This window comes from Nicrophorus vespilloides, unplaced genomic scaffold (assembly GCF_001412225.1).
Source record: "Nicrophorus vespilloides isolate i.1.1-1 unplaced genomic scaffold, Nicve_v1.0, whole genome shotgun sequence".
Classification (NCBI taxonomy): Eukaryota; Metazoa; Arthropoda; class Insecta; order Coleoptera; family Silphidae; genus Nicrophorus; species Nicrophorus vespilloides.
In genome coordinates this window covers 146,460-171,472 of record NW_017097589.1, presented here as the reverse complement: position 1 = coordinate 171,472, position 25,013 = coordinate 146,460, and the positions used below count along the sequence as shown (strand labels likewise).

The 25,013-nt window shown below is 31.9% G+C and overlaps 1 protein-coding gene across 1 annotated transcript in view; it reads left to right on the top strand.

The window, feature by feature from the left end:
• Nucleotides 1-25,013, top strand: part of LOC108560480 (pikachurin) — a 108,489-nt gene that overhangs the window by 78,613 nt on the left and 4,863 nt on the right. Inside the window, exons 4-5 of the mRNA XM_017918044.1 lie at nt 10,195-10,396; nt 22,124-22,458. Of these exons, the coding sequence (XP_017773533.1) occupies nt 10,195-10,396; nt 22,124-22,458 (537 nt within the window). The remainder of the gene's footprint in view (nt 1-10,194; nt 10,397-22,123; nt 22,459-25,013) is intronic.

The following is a 25,013-nucleotide window of genomic DNA, read 5'->3' as shown; positions in this document are numbered from 1 at the left end:
TCAATACAAATTCAATTCATATTTTATAACTTTCGCAAATTTTCTGTACCTGAAATAATAAATTATTTTGTGGGATTTGATTTTGTATCCGCCTGTAAATAACAGGAAAATCTTTGCATTTTTAATGAACAACGTACGCATTTCATGTTGAACTTTAATGGTTTATGGGCGAGATATGCACGAACAAACATTTTTTATTCTGGGCGCCACTGACAGTATTTCATGTCAAAGCTTATTGATTTTTAGATATTTCCGCACAAGGATCAGAGGAAATCAGAGTTCACATTTAAAAAGCAACGAAATCGAAAATATCGCATTTTCACACAAAAATCTTCAAATAATGAATCCAAATTTTCAAAATCAATATTTTGAATTTGTCCATTTTTCTTTTCTAAACAGAAAATTAAATTATTGAATACATACAGGCTTCAATCAGTGTGGATTCACTATTTGAAAATATACTATATTTTAATCAATGAATATATACATATTTTTTTTTAAATTAATACACAAAATTATTTCTTCTTTATAATTATGTCTTTTTATTTTCATGCATTTTTGAAGTCCTCAATTAGTGCGAATTCACTATAATACGGTTTGAAAATTTCAAAACAAACTCCATTTTAATCGAACATTGTAAAAATAATTTTGAAAAAATTATTACACAAAATTATTTCTTTATACATTAATGATCTTTTTGTTTTTCTATATAATCATGTCTCTTTTAGTGCTATTCATTTTTAAAGTCCTTGATTAGTGTCGATTCACTATAGTACAGTTTAAAAATTTGAAGAGAAACGAAATTTTAATAAAATAAAAAAAATAATTTCTAAAAATTTAATACACAAAATTATTTTTTTTTGTACATATATGATCTTTTTTCTAAATAATCATGTCGCTCTTACTGCTATTCATTTTTTTGCATTTGAATCCGTACTAATCGAGGACTTTAAAGTGTTCGATTAGTGCAGATTCATAAAAATTTGAAAAGAAACTAAATTTTAATCAAACAATATAAAAATAATTTCTAACAAATTAGTACACAAAATTATTTTTCAACCTAAATGATCGTTTTTTCTTCTTCTTTATAATCACGTCTCTTTTGGTGCTGTTTATTTTTATGAAGTTTTAATATCCTTAATGCGGAATAACAATACAATACGAATTATTCCTTATGCTGAAAATTGTAATATTAAATCCATTGAACGTATTTTTAAGCCACGATAAAATGGATGGCTTCGAATTGATAAATACGTTACGACAACACTTTCCAACGTATTCACTTATCGTGCAGCATCGATTTCTTCGCTCTTCGGGAAACAATTTCTATTACCTTTAAACGAAATTATCGTCCCAGAAAAGTTTTGTGTATAAAAAAAAATTTGGTGTAGTAAGTTCTCAAACCGAAGCAATGGCAAAAATAAAGTGAAATATTGATTTTCCATTAAAGCACAAATTCTGCACGCTTCTACCACACACAACCTACATATTTCCACAAGTCAATTGGATACTGGAAATATACTTAAAGCCGCCTGATTTATGCCTCGAATTCCACCGCAAAGAAAGCACGAAGAAATGGGGAAAAAAAAATTGTACACGCGATGTGTAAGGAATTCCATGAATACAAACTATTTCTGCTGAATCGATTTTCGCACGTCGCAGGAATTGCTATATTTTTTAGATGGAAACTCGCACACAGACTGCAATCTACTTCATAAGAAAAAACGAACTCTGTATATAAAAATGAACCGTATTTCCCTAAGTATAAGATGCATACGTCTTCTTAAACCCCAAATTGTGATACATTAAATAGAATTTATCAAATTTATAAATTGTTAAATTTCGGTTTTCACAAATAGATAGTGTTATGTTTTTTTTTAAGGATTTCTGTCAATCTTATGATTTTTCCTTTTGTTAATTGACACTTCAAGTTTCCTGGCTTCAAAAGGACTAATTTTGTTCGCAACTATTAATTTAAACTCAATTTTAATGGAGTGCAAAATCAAACATATTCAACATATTTTACTTTTTTATAACGAATTAAAGGCAAGAAATCTGAACTATCTTAAATTGACATGTATATTGGGTTGCCGTTCCAAATATGACTTTTGCGCATGACGAATTTGCTGTTACATATTAAGACGTTGACGACGGTATGACCGGAGAGTCATTTATTTTGTATAATAGATTTGTCGCTCTGCAAGACACTGATTTTGACTGATTTTCAATTGCAAAGTTTAAAGGCCAATACATTTCTTATACATATTTAATCATTCTTGAAGCAATTTAGAATAATACGTGATATTGTGAAATAATTTATGAATAGTTTACAAAATAAATTACGAGAAACATTTCTCACAATTGTTATAAACTGTTTAAAAATATTCAAAAATGTATAAGAAAAGTTTATGTTTGTATTTGACGTAAGATATTTGACTTTACACTCAGCCATAGGCGTCCACGAAAAAATTTCTCACAGCAGGAAAACCGATTTGCGTCGTCCTTAACATGTTAAAGAATTAAGAAATGATATAATATCATAACTCTGATCAAAAAAGTATCTGTTCTCATATCCAGACCTTGTATATCCCAAATTGACACGATCTACATTAACATACAATTTTTTTCGTGGACGGCTATGGACTGAGTAAAACGTCAAATATCTTACGTTAATTACAAACTCTAAACGCTTAAACTCGCTATTTTAATTGTAAAGTATGCATAAATTATGTCACAATATTATTCTAAATTGCTTCAAGAATGATTAAAAAATGTGTAAGAAAAGTATTGACCTTTAAAGTTTGTAATTGACGTAAGATATTTGACGTTTTACTCACTCAAAATCAGTGGCGTGCATAGCGACTAAACTGTTATATATAATTATATTATACAAACTTAGTTTATTTCAATACAAACTAAAGAATTGAATTAAAACAAAAATAACGGAAATTTTGTAAATTTTAGCACTATTTTGAAATTAACATATAATTTAAGTAAAATAACAAAAAGTCTTAAATTTTATAATCACTAGGTTTTTGTATTTGCAAATTGTGAATGTTTGAACAATAAGGTGAGTTTGTTTGATGAACATTGGGAAGTTTTCAAATTATATTAATGCAATGCGAGTGGAAAGAAGTTCTTATTTTCCAATACATCCGAGATAAGAGACTGGATGTTCGACAAGGACGTAAAGAAAATAACAGAAGGAAACGCCAATCTGAATAAGTGGAATTCCTTCCTTCCACGTCGAGCCGAGACAATGCAAATTCGACGTGAGGCGAAAAAATTGGATTTAAACAACGATTTCGATCGTTGTGCCATATTTTTTTTGTCTGCAATAATCGCACATTCTTCAACTAAATAAAAGTTCAACTAAGCAAATGTTTCTGCACTCATTTAAAAGAGATCTACTATATAAGAAGTTTAATATAAGAGGTAATTGGTCGATATGAAACTTTGCAAATTCGATTATTCAAAAAAAATGGATTTAAACAACAATTTTGATCATTGTAGAATATTGTATTTCTCTGCACTTATTTAAAGAAAAAAGCTGTTATTTAAAAAGTTAATATAGGAATTAGCTATTTCTCAAAATAATTAACTTTCAACATAAAAAGTATATTAACTTTATTCCTTCTACTTTTATCCTTGACATATTTATTTTTTTCTCTTTATTTTCCGGCCTACTTTATTTAAGCAACCTTAACATAATCACTTTAAAAGCACACGCACAATCAAGACACGCACTCACGAACTACTTATTCTAAAAACGATTTGGTAGGTCTTGAAAACGCTTCAATCTTTGGCGATGGTTCTCTGTGGTAGTCAGCTCCACAGCAAGCAAGGGTTTGGGTGAATATATCCAACCGGTGTTTGTAATTAACGCTGAGTTTACTTATCTCTTCCTTCGCTAGTTTGATGTCGGTGAAGAAATGGATATCGTTCTTTGATTGGAACCTCTGGATCACATCGATTGTAGTGTTACATGCAGACCCCAATAATTGAATGCCGTATGTTCAAATGGGTTTTATTATATCTTTATATATCAGTATCTTGTTTTCAATTGAGATGTCTAAATTTATACAAAGTAACCAGTACAATTTTCCAACCTGAAGTGCCAGTTGTTTACTTTTAGCCTTTATGTGGTTCCTCCAGGTGAGACGACGGTCCAGACGCATACCCAAGTACTTGGGTAGGGGGTTGTTGTTGAGAGCAACCGTTGGGCACGTCTGTCGGCGCATTGTAAATGTCACATGCACAGACTTGCTCTCGTTGGCTTTAATCTTCTATTTCTTGAGCCAAGCTTGGATGTTATTCAAGTTTGATTGGAGCAGTTGTCCAAGGCCTGGGAGATGTCAAGAATAGCGGCGGAGCAATAGTTTTTCTCCTCCAAGCTTCTAATCACAGGGTAGTACTGTGTATCTGCTCAACGGTACCAAGCTGCTCGCGAAAACCAAACTGGTGATCCAGAATGATGTTATTTTCCATCAGCCAGGGCCTCAGTCTACGTAGCAGCAGTTTTTCAAAAAGTTTCAACATAATCGACAGGAGACTGATGGGTCTGTAGGTGGCAGGCATATCAGCTGGTTTTTCAGGTTTAGGATTCAGTATGATCTGGGCAACCTTTCACTCGTCCGGTCATAGCCAGTACCCTAAGACTCAGTGTTGGACAGCTGCCTCAGTACCTCAGTGGTAATTAAATCGAAACCAGGTGCTTTTCCTGTTTCTAATCCACGCTGGATCATGACCTACACTTCTTTAACCTTAACGAGTTATTGGGAGCGATATATTGACATATGAATACATTAAATTAAGATTTTTTTTTTTGGAAAAATATTATTTTTATTTTATGTACAAATTATTATTGTACAAAATTTTTTTTTTAACAAAAATTAAATTAATTTTACAATTTATTTAATTCATATGATATTTCATGATTGAAACTGTAAATAAAACCATGGATCCATCAAAAATAATGTTTTTGTTTAATAAATGAAAAACCGTGTTAAACATGTCAAACATCGATGAAATAAAATAGTAATATTTTTATTGAAAATATACTGACTCATTTATGAATGTATGGAGCAGATGATGATGGACATCTACAAAGCGCAATTCGGTTTCGTGTTAATTTTGCATAACACAGTTTGCTATTCCTTGAATATATTATGGAGATTGATGACCGATTCTCAGGAGAGACTCAAAGTGAAACTGCAATTATTTCAAGACGAATACGGTAGTAATATGATCTAGATACAAAACCTCGTGCGAATTCACCTAAATGCAAATTAGTCATACATTTTACCAATTAATTCTAAATAATGTAACTAGTTTCGATTAAAGATCAGATTTGTTTAATTAAAACAATAATTAAAAACAAATTAGTTTGCAAATAAGTCTGCTATTTCAAGCTCAATTATTCAAAATATGAGCAGAAATCGTACTAGATTTTTTTTGTAATGAAAAAAATATTTGTAAGTGTTAAGTGTGTAATACAGCAAGTGATGAAAAATGTGATTTCACTTATTAATAAAATCGAAAAAAATGGTTTTCTTTTCTTTATGGAGGAACGTAGCCCCATATTTTTACCTCTGAAAACGAAAATAAGTTAATCTATCAAGGTAATTTTGTGGAACGTACTCTATTCGTTAATCGAGGTATGACTTATAAATAAATATACAGAGAGTTTATCAATTGATGCTATCAAAATTATGACTAGACTAGGCTAGAAGTAGAATTAGTTTCATGGAAATATTAAAGACGACAAGTAAGAATTTGTTATTATTGTGGTAATCCAAACCTTATACATTTGTATCATGTACAGTTTCTTTTATTTTTTCAATTTATATCAACTTATTATTGATATAAATCTCTTCGGTCCTATTTCTACCACATTTCGGGTTTTTGGGAATCGAATCAACAACCTTTCAGTTTTTAAACAAAATAAAGTTGGTAATGGATGAGAAACGTCAAAGTATTGTTAGTATTAAATTTAAACACAGATGGCGCTATTTATGTGTAGGCATTATTATCATTGATCTAATACCATTATAATACATATTTAGTCGAAATTAAACTCTCTCGAGTTATCTTCCTGACAAGTGGATGAATACCGAAGGAGAAACGATAAAAGTAAAGAATGCAAAAAAAAAGTCGTTAATGTCTGTTGACTTTCCGGAGTGGTTTGCGTGTAATTTTTAAAGTAAAATTTTGCTGGAGGTGATGAAGTGATGAGGGTGGACGGGCACGAAGGGTGGTTTTGTTGAGAAGGGACGAACTGAACACGCTCGTACTTTGTTTCCGTGCTGTTGACTGCACCATTCATTACGGCAGACCGAGTACCCGGATTGGCATTCATAGACGAAATGGAAATGTAATTGACTGTGTTTTTCAATATTTCATCGCTTAAACGCTAAACAACTTCCCTTCAGCCGCACGAATCGATAACCATAACCGATGTGTACAAGAATTTGTCGCTCGACGGAGGAAATTACTTTCAAAACGCTTGTTAAACTTCAGTAATCAACAGAAACTTGAAATATAACAGTTATCGGTTATCTCTAAACAGTAATCATTTAGTCATAATCGAATTGACAGTTGACAATTCATTTTTTTTCAATTTTCTTTTCTTCTTAGCTTAAGCTCATTTTAATACCTAATGAGGTTAAGCACATATTCATAGCAATATTGAAAATTTTGCCATACATATTCAATATCTTTTCTACTATTAATTTTGTAAACTAGCGCAAAAATTGTTAATACTACGAAAATAACTAATAACTAATTATATTCTCTATAGTTTCATTTTTAATAATCATATTTAATATATCATTTAAATTTCTTAGTTTTCCAGCATTTAAATAAAACGTGAAGACACAACCAAAATTAATTTCTTCAAACTTTAAAGCTTACTACGCAAAAATCGTGAATACCAAGAAAGTAATTACTAGTTCAGTATTTTCTCTTTAGTTTCTTCTTTAACAGTAATTTTAAACATAACTTATAAATTACTTAGTTTTTCAGTAATTAAGTGAAACCTATTGCCTATAATATTATTTCAGAAAAATGTATAAAAAGAATCATAATTCAATAAGAAATATTGTTAATGATGTTAAAAAGTAGTTAACATCTGATAATTGTGACCAGGGTAGAAGCATTAATTTGCTAAGGAAATATATGAATGCAAAAAAAAAAATTAAAACAAATAAATAGAAGTTGCAGAACCCGATGAAATGCAGTTTAATTAAAGTTTTGGGCGTGACCGAGGAAATTTAGTGGATGCCGCGGATTTAAATTCCAACACCGGATTCCGAAAAGCACGCCCTCACCTCTGCCGTTAGGAATTTCATAATTACATCTTACGCAATAAATAATGCTAAATGACTACATTCACTCGCTACACCTAATTCACAAGCTTTCACATTTAAAAAATATGAAATTGGCAAAAACAAATTTTCCTGAATCAAAGTTGATCGTCGATGTTTCCATTTTGTTCTTTTTGTAATATTGCAAACAAAAACATGAATTGTTTTGTTGCTTTGATGACCATGTTTTTGTTGTCGCTGTGATAGAATGTGGATCAGTAAACGAAAATTTCAATTAATCCGAAAAAAAATATAGGGTTGAATATGGGGTTAGTTAAAAAAAATGAACGACCATAGACTGTGTATAATAGCGTACACTGAAACATTCATAACTTTGCATGCTGCAGTGCGCATTCATGTTTTAAACAGATTTCAGTTTCATCATCAACATGGGCAATCAAACATTTCGCATATTATTTTTTTATGTTAAATCACGTCGAATGCAAATCAACAAAAGCTTCATTCCCATATATTTTAACTTTCCTATATTAATACCAATAGTACTGAACTTTGGTTCAAAGAAAATATTTTCAAAGAAAAAATATGCTTACCAGTCAATTTGACCGATGGAAAATTGTCCATATTTATTCTCTTAATATCAAACAGTCGATGTAAATAAAGTTCATTTACGTTTTATGAAATAAATTAGCTCAATTATACACGTGCATGATAGAAACTGTTTACTTTGGTGATACAGATAAGACTGTACTTATAGCTCTATAGTAATTCTATTTAAATTTGATGTAATTAATGTTAATTTGAAGAAATAAATAAACTTTTTTAGTTGTCATTTTGACCCAGATTTGGTACAATTAGTATAGATGACCGTCGGTTTTCTTTGGAATTTCAAACGGAATTCAAACTTTATGTAAATAGAACAAAATTTACGTTTTAATAAATTAGTTAAATCGTGTAGTAAACGTTGCGATATGAATGAGATACGAATCGGTTATTTCGAGTGCGGGAAAATCATAGTCGGTGCTCGTTAATGCTATCATCTGATGCATCGCATTTGCTGCTTGTAGGTATGTAGCATTTAGATCCTGGATTAGGAAATGCACGGCAAGATAATGGATAGAGTTTGGTCATGCGACAGCAATTGTGAAAATAGCAAAACTTTACATCTTTTCTTTCCATTCGTTGATACAAGAAATTGTGTTTGCTATTATCATCCAAAATCTTAGATTTCATAATCATCAAATTCCTAATTAAAGTTGTATATTTCAAGTTCTATCAACATGAATCTAACTTTTATGAAACTACTAATTTTAGGTTATAATTATCTACTACACTATGTAATAAATTTTGTTTATAAATGTTAGTTTGCATTAGCTCAATAAATCTTCGCTCATCCAACCAAATTGCTTTTAATACGACCATCAAATTTGCATTAAATTACGTAAAGCATATTATACACTCTCCCATTATAATTATTAGCGTAATAAACTAATGCAATGATTCGACAATTTCACTAATAACAATACACTTCAATTGTATCCAATTATATGGAATAACCTATGATGAACAGCAGTTAATTATTTATTTCTTTATGATTCTATAATTATGTTCAGGGCATCCCAACTGTAATAGTCGAGGGTCCTAAACAGGGCTTAAATAGTAGTAGTCGAGGTCCCCCAAATAGTGTTAGATGTGGGCCCCAAACATGATCAGTCGAAGTATTTCAAACAGTGTTAGTTGAGGGCCTCAAACAGTGTTACTCGAAGTCCCCTCAAACATAGTTAGACGTGGCCTTTCAAACAGTGTTAGTTATTAATATGAAATACAACATTTCTCTAATGTTTAACTCTCATAGCATATTAGTCAATATTTAGCAGAAACGTTTGTAAACTAAATCTACAAAGACACGTCGTAGTTTTTGTTGGAAATAGGTTCAGTTGAAAATGCGGTAGATTTGTGCTCTGAAACACTGCAAACTATTGCAGAAATTGGTTTGTGCCACCAGCGCAATTAGGTAAATTAGGTGTGACAAATATTTGCTTTTCAGAGGATAAGCGTGATTCATTCGACGGATAGGTGAATAAAACGGACCTGCTTTACACAAATTACCGTCGCTCCGCTCATGTTTCTGGATCAATTAAATTGAGTTCTTTGTATTGCGTTTTCACTGTTTGATGGAATCACAATATTGTTTCAATTGGAAAGTACGCATTTTGTAATTTGGTTATTTGGTTATTTTATTTACGCAATCTAACTAGATCGTTCTCTAATAATGACAGAATTATAAAAGAAAAACGTCACAATTCTTTTCATTTTATTTATTCATATAATTATACGAATACTTCAGGACGCAGAATGATTAAAGAAAATTCTTAAGATTTTGGTCTTTCATTATAATAATGTGAAGAATTTCCGAGCAAATCAATAAAATGTAAAAACCACAGTAATGTGAGAATACTATTAGCTAAATTCCAGTTTTCATATGCATCTTTTGGATTCATTCAGTCTGTTATAGTTTCCGACAAAATCTCTAAAATGTGGAAACACTGCTTTATCAATCGTTAATTAGATGAAACCACAGCAATGTATGAATATTCCCCAAATATCCAAATTTCATATGCAGCTATTATAGTTTTCTAAAAAATCTCTAAAATTTAGAAACACTGCTTTATCAAGCGTTGATTAGATGAAACTACAGCAATGTACATTTCACAAACAACCAGTTTTCATATACATCTTTTGTTATTATAATAATGTTGTTAATTTATGAAATACCTCTACTTGACTAAATTGCTTGTCTATTGAGATATTCATAAGTTAGTTATTTAATATTATGAAGGGTAGTTTATTATTAATTCGGTTTTAATTCCAGAAATGGAGATCCGTTCGCCAAGGTTCACGGGGTCGAGCTGGTTGGCATTCCCAGCACTGAGAGGTGCCTACAAGCACGTCCAGGTGACGCTCGAACTGCGACCGGAAGCTTACGACGGCATTTTCTTCCTTACCGGAGAACGAGACGACATGGCGGGCGACTTCATGGCTCTACTCCTGCACCAGGGATTCGTGGAGTTCCGGTGAGTCCCTCATCCTTTTGCGAACGAACCCTCACCGATGGGTCGGTTTTGGGTCGTAGCTCTTTACGTTCCTTGAATACCAATGGTGTATGCACGGCAGGTACCACCCTCTACCCTCATCTTCATCCACCACCCTCAATTCCATTTTCTCCTCCTGCTACGGTCGGAAAGTTCGTAAATTAACTTCTTGCTGGTTAATTATTTCGCTAAGCGAGTCGAAACATTTTATCTACCGCACTGACACACGAAAGCTTTAATTTGCAAGTTTCCGGTTTTCACACTAATTACGCCGCTTTTTAACATCGCCCTTTTGTAAACACGGCCTCCCGTTATGCATAAATTACAACGTTCTGTCTGCAACCATTCAAACTATTAAATTGCGTCAAACGCAATTTCGAAACTTTTACCGCATTTATACGATTAAATAAACGATTCAAACTCATTTAAAAGTAACACAAAAATAAGCAAATCAAATCTAAAAAAACAAAATTTGTTTATAAGACTTGACACATCAAAATTGTGCTGCCATCTACAGCTGCAGTTGGTACTTTAAACACGTTTCACTATTATAATTCAAAGTTTCTTGATTTCTAATCACAAGAAAGCAAATAATACTTTCTGCAGTAACATATATAAGATCGAAATAAATTAAATCTTCGTGGACGAACGGCGGATATATCCGTCATATTCTTTAACCATAATAATACTACTTATACAAAAGTGTGTGTATGTAAGTGCATTACAGCATTCGGAAAATTGAATCTTATATAAGAAAAAAAGTTGAAGCTTGAGACAATATCTCAATTCACTTGATTTCAGCAAAAAGGTTGTCCTAAGCAAACACAGTTTCTGCTTCTTTTATATTTACAAATCGATAGATTTCGAAGAGAAACAACGTAATTATAGCACAATTCGGTAATTTTAATGCGTGGTGCTGTGGCGAGATGGCGCGACTGAGATGAGTTATATAACCCATTAATATTGTTTGTTCAACTATTGCTGTGAGACCATTACTTCCCATTACCGCACTAATTGGGTGTAAATTCAATTTGGGAGCGCGGGTAAGAAAATTGCAAACACACACTCACTTCTCAGCAAATTTATCAAAATCAATATATCTACGCAAAAGCAAATACAGGAAACATCGCACAACGTGATCAGAACGCAAAATAATCGGAAACAAACTAATTAGTTTCTTTCGTTACCAATAGATGGCGACGAGAAAGGGTTAGACGATGTGGCTAATAACGCTAATGGAGTTCGAAACGATACGAGAATTCTCAACACATTCCTTTCTAAATCCAATAAACTTTATTAATTAACTAATTAGTTTCATTAAGTCCACGCTTGATTATTTACTCGTTTTTTCCAGCTGCTTTCGTATTAAAGTAACATTAATTAAATATATGTAAGCCTTTGTTTTCACAAAATTGCAAATTATTAATTTATATTATCAGATATTATTTTACTTTAAGTAATTAATTTACCAACAGTAAATCCGTATTATATTGAATCCGCACTATATGAGATATTACTCTACAAATTTTTAATGGAAATATAAATCAATATTTCAATTTTGGTACGAACCACTTTTAAGTAATTAACTCTTTTGCGGACGAACGGCGGATATATGTCATATCCTTTAAACAGGAAATTGTATGCACAAATGTATTATTTGCCAACTTTCCAAATCTATAACAATGAAAAGTACGAAATAAGATAAATAAATCCTGATGAAATCACCTTTTATTATTTACTTACTTTAAGAATCTTGAATAGAAGTTTTTTAATCCCAATTAAATTATGTTTGTAGTTTAATACAGTTTTTAAAGTTGCAAACAACGTTTCGCGTAAAAGTTTAATCTCGCTAATTGCTGCAGTCTTAAACAGGAAAAATAATAAAATAAAATGTAAGCTTTGAAATTGTTAATTGTTAGGTTTTCAATTTACGTCTTTTGCCGTTCGAGGATTTCTCATCCTCGCATCAAAGTTCTCTTTCTTTGTTCCTTTTTTGTATCCCTCTTTTCCAGCCCAGACAATGGGTGTATCGAGTGGCCTGTCCACTTTACACGCGAACTTTTTACGGCTTCTTCAGAGACCCTCCGAAGCAGAGGTGATCAATATCATTTCCAATGTATGACCTGCATGTCTTCTCCTCCGTCGAGCCATCACCTTTAATACTCACTCCTTTAAACGCATCCGTTCTTCTCGGCCAATTTCCGCGCCAAATACAAACGTCCATTCTCTCTCGTACAGAGTTTATTAAACTGCAGAACGATGACATTTCCATTCAGTGAATAAATAAAGGAAATGCAAAGGACGATACACACGTGTACGAGTTGACCCATTTGCTGCAAAACACTGTCATTCATGCAACCGACGGAGCGTAGGGCATTGTTTATACGAGAACTGATTTAGAAGGAACGTCAATAACCGATGAAAATGAAAAATTGTAAAAAAAATGAAGATACAAATACGAACTGATCGCTTTTGTTAATGCTAAAGATTTTAAACGTATAAAGGAAACAATTTTAATTAAATTCTATTCACCGATCGAGAACTGCGTTATTAAAATTCGATTCGAAAACTGCGGACAGTTTCCAGCTTTAACGATTGTTCCTCTCGCAATATCTCTCTAATGATATAATAATCATAACTTTCGAAGGTTTCTAACATTAAGCGTGAACACACACGAAACTTCTTTGGCGTTTCGATTTAATCCCGATGATATATGCTCTACCTCGGAATTTATGTGAGTTAGAAAAGTTGCTTTTTAGCCACTAACGAAACTCATTTTCAGAAAGGCGATACCGGCGTTTCTTGCTTCTTGCTAGATCACAGATAACGATTACACAATATCCCCCATTCTAATCCCATTTAAATCGCAACCGAAATAATCCTATAATCTCTCACATGTTTTTTTTTTCTATAATTAAAGCTTAGATTTATAATAAGACATGTAATAAATATCTTAATATTATTGCAATTTGTAAAATATATATGTATATATAATTACAAAAATATATTAAAATTTATACTTTTGGTATATAAAAAATAAAATTTTATATTTAAAAATAGTTTTGTTTTTCAATATATTTGAAGCAAAACGCCCAAAACAGGTGTTCACGCAGGTGTTCATTGAAAACGCAAATGTTAATTCAGATGTTCAACTGAAATGCAGTTGTTCGAAGATTATCTTCGTTTCAACTAAAAATTAAACAAAACTAATAATAGTTTAATAACAATAAAATATTTCGTGACCAAATGAGGCGTAGATGTGTCGTGTTTTCTTAGCCATATAAAGTCGCCTTCATTTTCTTATCTATTATGCAAGTGCTAATCGCACTCATATTTGAGACCGAGGATTTAGAATTTTGTGATATATTAACTACAATTTGTAAAATTTCACATTTAAATTTATTTCACTTTTATATTATTTGTGGTGATTCTTTGAAATTATGATCGTTAAACTATTTGTATCAAATTGTAATCGCGTATACAAAGTGTTCTTGGCATCAATTAATCACGCTTTCGTCGAGAGGAAAGTACGTAAATTTGTAAGGAAGTTTAACGGTGGAATGTAGCAGACTGCTTTAGTTTATAATAGAAAACGGGTAAAGTTATGTAAGAAGAGGCGAGTGCTGGTTATAAGATAGACATAGTACGTAAGTACTTCGCATATAATGTCAGTAGAAATAAAGGGTATATTGTGTAGTTGAATGAGGAGAAGAAAAATAAGGTTGTTGGCCACACTTTGGGATTTTCCTGTGGCTCCGAGTAGTTCTCGTTTTCCTACGTACCTCAAGTGTTAACATCCACCTGTCTTCACCGAGTGCTGCCAGGAGCAACAAAGAAAACTCGCGACTCATCCAAATTATCCAAATTACTGTTTTCCTCCTGCAATTACGCTAGGCGGTAGCGAAACATCGAAGGCGAACTTCCCCTCGAACCATTTCATAGTTACATAATCCGAACATTAAAATACCTCGCGCTGTACCAAAGACCAAATTGGATTTCTGCCCAAAGCCGCTTACCCTAAGACAGATTTCGAAGCGTTCAATATTTGATTAAACTACGACCTTACTTCATAGTTATATCGATACATATAAAAATCTCACTTATGGCAATTAAATTTTCAGTTAAACTTTCCATCCAAATAAGATTAAAATAGATATGAAAGCAGTGCTTACATTTCAATACTTGATTAATAGAGAGATATTTTGTTTTCATTTACTTTGAGGAATTTTTTCCCATTTTGTTTTTTCCTTTCAGGTCTTATTTGGTGATAAGATTCATATTGAAAAGATTGAATAGAAGGGAGAAAATCTATCAAGATGATGGATTTTTTTTAATATATTTTATGTAACGTAATTTTATTAAGTGCAATGATTGAATATGGGAATCATTTCGTAAATTGTATACTCTTTCTGTAGATAATAATAATTAGTATTAATTAATCCTCCGTTACTCATTCGACATTTCAAAACATCGTTACTCGCGTGGCGTCCGAGAAACTCCGTTAAATATACACATTTATACATGAATTTGTGGTGAGAATAACAACGCGCACGGTTTGACAGATCCGTCATAAATGTCACGACCAATACGGCATGTGCATTGTTGCACGTCGACGTGGCGCAAAGTGGAATTTGCAATACAATGAGGGATAACAAGATAAGCATTCAGCCGGTCTAATTGCGCCCGTAATAAACCAATTATTACGCAACTACCAATGCGAACAGCATTTGAGATAATCTCGTTTTCTGCGCGGGGCAAATGGTCAACGCTGAAAACGCGAATCAATCGTGTAAATACAATCGCGTCCGGTCCAAAATATCGAATCCTTCTGTTACTGCGATCTTTAGAAGTTATCAAAGTGCATTTTCCAGTTGCATGTGACGTGAACTAATGGAGTTTCTGTTCCTGATACGGCGTATAAGTTTGTATTTGTCCCACTTCTCCTAAACATATAACCAACTTTAACAAAATTTTGAGATCAATACTTAGAATACACATTCTGAATATATGCATTTCATTAACAGAACTGACTAACAACTTTTCTTGTAATTCTTCTTTCGTATTGAATAACCACCACCATTTTCATCACTGTTCTATGATGTGAAAACGCAGGCCAATGCAGATTTTAAAACTATAGTATAGAAATTTTGATTTTGGTTTAAAAAACTATGCCCATAACTATCTTATATTTCGCCAATTTTTGTATAAAATTTGACATTTCTCTTGTCAGTTGACATTATTGTTTGATATACAATTGACAGAACAAATTAACTGTCAGTGAGCAGTATTTCAAACACTAAATATATTTGATTATAAATTATTAAAAATTTATTAATTAAAATATTCATATCAAAAACAACAATAAAAAAATGGACGTTTCATAGATACAAGAAATTTAAATCACGTTTCTGCCACCATCTTGTAGTAATCCATTATATTCCAATATTCTATCTCTCGAGCTCAATATAAATGAATGGTAATCCATTATTAGAGTCTATTATCCTTTCGTTTGATTATGCGAGTCTCGTGCGCGCTGAAAGTTTGAATCTTGTCCGATTGGCGGAGGAGATATTTCCAGGTTCCGGTGTTAAAAATCAATGGAGCCATTGAAAATTTCCTTCTAAATTATCGGACCGAACGCAATTACCAATTGCCAATTTTGATCACGTTTCTATACCGTTGATTCATTCCCCAATTTTATCTTCAAAAACGAAATTATTATATTCTGCCACAATTGTCTATAATAATTGCTGAAAATTTCATATCTTAACTCAGTGAAACAATTGTTACTGTTTGTGCTAATTTTAAATATTTTATTTATGTATGTTTCTATACAACTAATTTAGACTAAGTTAAAGATGAAGAATGTATTTTATCTTTTTATGTTTTAATTATTTTTAATTAAATTTGACAATTTCATAAACACTTTTAGTTACTTTCTGGATTTGAAATTAATTAATTTCTTAAATATTATTCAATGTTTATAAATTAGATATTTTTTTAAGTATTTCATGAAATAAGTATTTAATATTATAATTGTAAATGTAATCTAAGAATAAAATATTGATAAAAATGTATTTTTTGATGAAATCTACAGAGATTATGTAGATGTAATGTATAAAGTAATAGAGGTTTTGGGAATTGAGAGAATCAAAGAAATCGTGGATGCACAAAGGTCTTGGGATGAAGTACACATTCAGTTCACAACGATCGTGCATTCCATATCCAAACAATAGATGAAATCTCCCTCATTCGGAGCTTCAACTTTTTGTTTCCATCTTCTAAAATACCGAAAAAGGATACAGCAATTCGTGTCCGACAATGCAATTGCCCCATAAAGCGTTTTGTTTCTGGTTTCAACTGTTTTTCTTTTGTCGCTTGTCTTCCACGCGAGACAAAGAAAAAAACATTTACTGTGCTGCAGAACTACAAACTGTTGTCAAGGGACCGTTGAAATTGAAAAGTTGCCTACAATTTACCTGCTTTTTCTGTCGCCCAAAACTCGTTAAAGTATTGCAGTCGTGTACATTGTATTATTCTTTTTTTCTATTTATTTAAATAATTTGTAAATTGATGATTCTGCCAATCAAAAATTTCAATCATCCCAAATATTAATAAATCAATTTATGATTCTAGAGACATTTTCCAATATTTTCATTATTTTTAAAGAAAATAATTATTATGTAATTAACTAACAATTAATTACTTAAAAGATATAACAATTTATCGATTTTAAGTCTTCAAATATGGATAGAAGATTAGCCAACTGAGATTTATTTCATATTTAAAGGTATTTCATTTATAAGCTGTCAAATAAGCTTTTGAACAATAATATTAGACTATTCAAATATAGTGTTGTCACGTTTTAACCAATTAGAATATATTTATTACATTTCTTATTGTATCAATGTGTTTTTTAATATTATATCTATAAGAAAATGAATTCAATTTATTGATTTTTCTAAATGTATTAAATAAATTGATTACGAATGTCAAATGTTGGTGGGCCTCATTAAGAGTATCGTAGGTCCTTCCTAGACATATTTTTGAGGTCCATTGCACTGAAGTTCCAAAATTAAATCAGAATGAAATCACATTTTTTTAACTGTTATGATTATATTAAGATAGGTTAGGTTATATCATTTTAAAGAGAATTCTAGACTTACATTATGGACAATGTATAATGTCTAATTAATTAAATTTCAGTTTTTCGTCAGAAATTATAATTGAAGTTACGTTAGATACACTTTTGTATTCCTAATTTTTAAATGTAGGTGACAACCGAAAAACGATTTATAGGTTAGGATATTTTATTTAAAGTTAGGTTAATTTAAGTTAAATAAAAAATAATCTATTGGATAGGTAAAATACTTAAATTACGGTTAAATTAATAAACTTTTTTTCATTTCAATTTAATAAAAGTAATTATTATTATAATTATATTATTAATAATCCGTAATAATTTTTCATTTAAAACTTATTTTTAATCTTTATTGATCGAAAAATCTTCATTTAAAGTTTACTGCTGGGTATTACGAGAATATTGGCGCGAATGTTTAAACAAGGTTTTTAATTAAACCGAACGAAAAGCCAATAAATAAAGATTTCTGGCGATTAAAAGTTTGCAATTTGCAAAGGCCTTTTATTGTGATCCTCGCATCCCGCCGGATTACAACATTAACCATGTTCTAATAACAAAAAAATAGAGGCGAGCAGTTTCCTCTGAGAGCTGCTTCACGCGTTGATACCTCATTCGCAGACAATAATATTGATCGAACACACCTGAGCAGGTGGAATACAGCTCTGCTCACTGGCCGATCCATCAGTAATTAACAATTGTTATGTTAAGGATAAGTGAAATAGACGAATTCCCTAAACTGCAAGGCGTATTGTAATTATGCTCAAATACAGCTACGAAATTAAATTTTATTATTTAATTTCGGCCCTGATTCCGAATGGATGCGGCCCTGCACGCTCCGCCATTCGTTTCCATTAACTTTGGACTTACCGCCCTCTAAACAGGATTTAAATACGTGCAGCTGCATTCAATATTTACCACCACCGACGCTCGACTCTCCGGAATTACCTCAAGACTTTCACATTTCACATTTTCTTAAACCGCAAACGACCTAAATAATCTAACATTCGAGCTTGTCGCATTCGTGCTACAGAATACATAACCTATTAACTTTCTTTTGACAACTTTGACAGTTTATAAGGTGATTTGACGTATAACGTCAAATATGCAAAGTACACCCGATAGCCGTTCCATTTTCGCCCTGTGTCGTACATAATGTTTTGGTGATTATAAAAAAGATGTATTCCTTTGAATTACGACTTTGTTTTCGATCTACCGGCGGATATATCCGACCTATACTTTATACAGGAGACTATGCTTATGTGTATACAAGTCATCGAATCTTAGTTCTAAACAAACTGCTGCTTTTCTTTGTCAGATGGAGCCGTTATAACTTTGAGTTCTGTAGAGTTCACAAAAGACGCGTAGTGCGATTTGAGAGTTCAGAAATCTTTTTGGGGCCCATGACAATTAGTTGAATTAGAATACATATTTTGTTGTTAGTTAAGTTGCTAAGATACAGACACTTGTAAATACATCCACCCCCTTGCGTCATTAATTCAATTACTTGAGTCATGGACAAATGTCGAAATTGTAAGAAAAGCTTACGTCTGGAAAGATGAAGGAGAAGTAAAAAATGTAAAAATATATTAGAGATCTGTAATCTGACAAATCTGTTTTCATCGAGCTCTTATGCATCTGACCCATACATAAATCGACTTGTCTAGCGTGGAGTGAACTGCATTGAACCCACCGATAAAAGTCGTATAGCTCAAATGGCAAAACGTACAAAACCACTGACTTCGTGCCGAAAGATATATCGGATCAAAGCCAGACCAGAAAAGAAGAATTGATGGATATATATATATATATACTTGAAGCAATTTGAACTGAAAAATACGCAAGAAATGAACCTCTTGAGGACTGAATTCATATTGAAAGGAAACGGTACGTAATTCAATTATTATATTTAGACGACAGATGTCGCTCAAATAGTTACAGTTAATTATCAATTGACATGTACATTAATTAAATGTCATTCAACTAGATTAGTTATGCAACTCACTTGCATTCAAATGACACGTCATAATATATAATATAATACCATAAGCTTTAATTACACTATTATTTCGTGCAGAAATTCATATATTCCTAATTATGTATATTGCTAAAATTAATTAATTTAATCCATAACAAATCTAATTATATATTTAGCATTACTAACTATAAAACCAGGCGCATCCACCAAATCCATAAAATATAATTGTTAGTTTTTTTTAATAATCACATCTATTCTACTTTAATTAGGTTTATTTACACTCAAATATCTTCTAATACTTCAATTAATGAAAAACGTATTATATTATAAATTACATTTGACTTTTTTTTATGATAATCCATATAACTTCATTTGACGTAACATTTCTTAATAATTCTCATTAGATAAAGATAGGTTAGGTTGTATTAACCTATCATTATATAACCAAAAATCTTAACTTACCGTAACCTAACCTATAAAATGACTATTTCTAAATGAACCTAACCCGTAACTACTACAATCAAATAAATAAAACACAAGTACTACCTATGGGTCAAGATGACCCAATTGTGAGGATTCATATATAACTTTCCTGTCGACACTAGCGATATTTAATATACAATGAAATAAAGCCATTGGCGCATTTTTTTATCAAATGAATTCACATTTGCTTTCGTTTCCTTGTAAATGTATGATATCAGTTTTATTATTGGATATCAGAATTACTGATTTTCTTCTTGGGAAACCAAAGTTATTCAACTTTGAAATCCAAATATTGATGTTATTTCAAGAACGCGTGTATACCAAACGGATCACTTTGATCCCAAATAAACTCTACATTAAAATAATTCCCTCTCATCGAGAATGCTTTGTTCCTATTGAAAAGTGCACTAAAAAATACTGGAATAACTAAAAGGTCAACTCCTACAATTAAATTACAATAGAATTTAAATAAGAGTAAATATTGGGAGGGTCAATCTGACCCATCCATAGTACTTATAGGTTAAAATAACCTAATTGTAAATTTCAAATTAAGTTTTCACTAATTGTGTAAATATCTGATTCAACTAAATTAACAAGCAAATTTGCTTCCTTCTAATTTCATCACGGTATAATGCGTTTACTTCCGACGAGCACGTTATTGACACGTTCACATTACCAGTTAATTCGATAGCTTAACGCTCAATTTGATATGCGAAACCGTATTCCAACTGCGTTCCCAAATTTGCAATAAAAGGCATATATTGGAATGGAATATTTCAATTCCATATACAAGAAGTTGTTGGAAGCGTTTAACTGGGAACATGGATCGATCAATGATTAATCGTGCAATTCTGATCAACTTTAATGAAATATTCCAGACCCATTGAGGTCTCCAACAATTCGGTTTGTTCTTCCGTATCCACCCCAATCAAACATCATTAAAACTTTCCCAGCAAAACAATTTAGCTACCACCTGCATAAATACAAAACCCCCTTTAATTTCGAAGGATAGAAAAAAAACAGGACTCCTCCTAATATGAATTCATTAAAACCGTTGTTAAACTGTAAGAGCATCTGCTGAAACTGAAACTGATAAAAAAAGAGAAGATGGAACGTTTTGAAGTAAATGAAAAACTCTTGACGGCTTCAGGAAAAGCTAATTTCTTCGCGAGATATGAAAATGCGCTTAATTGAAGTAATTAATTGAGATAGTCTAATTCTTTTTCATTGGTTGCATCCTGATTTCATCCTTGAAACCTAATTGACTTGAATGAAAAAAAAAAGAGAGCACAGACAAAGTTAATCAATTTCAGAAAAACGCATCAATCTTTCCGCTCGTACAAAAACTTTGGTCCTTCCATACTTGCTTTACAATGATTGATTTGTAGTTTCTTTTACATTTTATACTACATTTTTTTTCCCAATACGATTTAGTTTTTGTCAAAGCAGCTTATATTATTCGACAACAGATGGCGTGACAGAGGCCAACAGCAACAAATTTTATTATAATATGAATTATGTAACGAAGAGATAGTTTACTTGGAGATAATGGAAACGTATGTTTTATGGATGTCGCCAACATAAGAGAATATCACCTAATGTATTACATCAAGCAAACAGAAGCCGAAATTAAATTATAGATTTTGATTTAGTTTCAGTTGTTTACAAGAATGCGAACATATATAAATACTGAATTCAACAAAACTCTTTTATTTTTCTTCTGTTTATATCAATAGTTTAACTTATAAAAACTTATTGCAATTAGTAATAATTAATATAATAAACTAAATTAAATTGATTGAAAAAAAAATAGTCTACACCCGGCGCATTTCCTTTTTATTTGTATCGTGAACAAATAACGAAATATTACGTGAAATTATTACGTGATAATCTGTATATTAATTATGTATTGATGATGTATAGTTCTCCGTTGCCATAGTTACCAAATGCGACATGCCTAGATTTTAAAACAATAGTTCAATTCTAAATAACTTCACTTCGCAGAATCAATACATTCCAGTTTGAACCAAATTATGACAAACTCAAAAAAAATTGTCCACAATTGCCAAAGTCCCTGAATCTTTGTTGTTAATATATGTTTTTTTTGCAGATTTGATTGCGGTTCGGGTGTGGGAGTGGTGAGGTCGGAGGAAACGGTTCTACTGAACCAATGGAACCACATCACCCTGTACAGACACAGATGGGATGCGTGGGTCCAATTGAATGGAGGGAAGCACGTGCAGGGCCGATCCAAAGGTCTCTTCTCTAGGATTACGTTCCGAGAACCACTCTTCATCGGAGGAGCAGGGAATACCACAGGCCTCTCCGAAAAGTTACCGGTATCAGGAGGACTGAAGGGCTGCATCCGCCATCTTGAGGTGAACGATCACCTTTACAAGTTCGCCCTTGATCCACATGGAGAAGCTTCCAAAGGATACGGAATAGGTAAATACAGAAACGCGCCATCTGCCGGAACCTCAGCTATTACATTTTAACAAATTTTAAATGAATTATTTTCGTTATATAAGCAAATTATTTGTAAAAAAAAAAGTTTGCAAATTTACCAAATTCCCTCGCCTCGCTTAGGAGAAAGATTCGATAACTATGCCACCACAATTGCTATTATTTTGCATAAGCAAATATAAGGGATAGGGCGGATATATCCGCCGCTCGTTGACAAAGAGGTTAATAATCACGAACAATTAATAATCGAAAGGTTTCTAAAAGGATATTAATATTTTAACAATTTTAAAATTTAAAACGCGAAACACAAGATTAATGTAAAAAGGGTGAAAAGCAAAGACGGAAAATTCGACGTAAAACATGCACCGGAATTGGTTTGGAGCATTTATGCAAGTCAGCGAATATTATACGACGCAACATATCAACGGTTTCGTTATTCGCGTCGCCCTTTGAGTCGTTCATCTCGACCCTCCGCGCTCCCTCAAAGAATGGCGTAATAGAGGTTTCCTCTAGCAATTTGCATTTCTCGGTCTCCGTGTTTCGCGGAGACAACAGCGGAATATAAAGATGAAGAAAAAAATAAAGAAAGGAAAACAGTGGAAAAACGTCGTCTTTTCAAATTGAATTCACGTTTGCGGTGCTAATCAATTCGCGGAACAAAATTGTCCTAGAAAGAAGTGAATTAGCAAAAGTCAATTTGAATGGTAATTATGCAACTTCACTTTCTTTATATAACATGACGTTAACAAAGACTTTAATAAATTATTATTTTCAATTGAAAATTGTACAATTATTCAAATATAAGTAGTATTTACAAGAAACTATTTTTTTGGATATAATTTTATATAACAAGTATAAATTCGAGATTTCTCGGTAAGAAATTTACTTTTAAAATTGATTTGTATATGAATAAATTTCAAGAAAGTCTGAACGTATTTATTATAAGTACATTTTGAGGAAAAACTATTTTTTAGTACACGACTTGAATCCTGAGAAAAACATAATAATTAAAAGTTAATTGCTTTGTTAAATCGTCTCGCTGAATTGGCATAAGTTTTAATATAAATTCCAGTATAGAAACATGGACAAATATATGAATCTAATGGGGAAAAAAATCCAATACAGTTTTTAATTTAAATATTTAATACGTTTGGGGAGAAGAATGGTAACGATTTCATTTCTCTTCGGCGAAGTTTCGTCTGGAATTGTGGGACGTGCAATAAATCATATGCGTAATTTCGCAGAAGAAATTAAGCCCTGGCGAAGACATCGGGCAGACGGATTTTATTGCAGGTCTCTTTTAATGAAACTCTTTGCTTTCCTTCGCATCGTCCTTCTTATATCCTACATATATATGTAAGTCCGAGGAGCATTTGCGAAGGATATTGTCATCCTTCCGACATTCTATTCTTTGCACGACCTAAATCAACTTTGCTTTTCCGCAACAAAGGACATCTGCTTACGAGGATCAATATTTGCAGATGGTATCAAGATATTAGTAACAATGCTTTCAATGTGCAGCGAGATTTTCATTTGGAAAATCGAACGGCAAGATTTTCTTTAATAAGACATTGAATTGGTTTTTCCATCGGTAATTCATTCTGTATTTATTTTTTTGTATACTTTTACACTGTAAATCGCAATAAATGGGGAAATGTAATTTTCCGATCCAAATTCAATTTAAATTTTCACCAACGATCGACACGGAAAAATCAAATTGCATTCAGGAAACTTCCACTTAATTAAAGTCTAAAATGAATTTCGCAGATTAAACTTTGATATTTCTCAATCTACATATTACATGTAAATTCTATACATTTTTGTGATTTTATCACAAAATTCAATTTATTAATTGATAAGAAAATGAATTGAATTTTAAGAATGAAATTTGTCTCCTCGTAAAACTGAAATTTCTTGTGATTTGTTCAATTTGCATAGACAATATTTGTAATTATTTACCATAGCAACCAATAAAACAAAACAAAAAAAATGAACTATAACCGTTACGTTGCGATGCTATGGAGATGATGACTAAGGGACAATCTAGATATATGCATCACGACAGGAAATTTAATAACTAAAAGCTTCCTGTTAATAAAACTTTTAAATGGAAATACTTTAAATTAGTTTTATGAGCGCATCCTGCTTAGTTTCGAACGACATCCCGCGGAAGGCTTTGAAGGGTTTATTTTTTTGGTAGCTCGATGCGTGTGTTTTATAACGATGGACAAAGGGATGATAAAAAATATGGATTTTGGGTCTTTCGGATGGTAAAGTTTTGCGTAATGACTGGAATACAAAGGCGTTGTCTGAGGGTCGACCCATTAAAGCTACATCCACTACATACATTCACTCGGAATACAATGGGAAGATGTCGTTGGCGCTCAGTTTTCGTCCGGATTCTGTAGGGAGAGTTTCTTATTTCGGTGGAACCGTTTTAATCAATATATATTTTCGCTTCGCCCTTTGCGCAAATTATTCACAATGTGCATTCGGTACGGCATGAATAAAGGCTTTGCAAACTTGGGATTGTTACC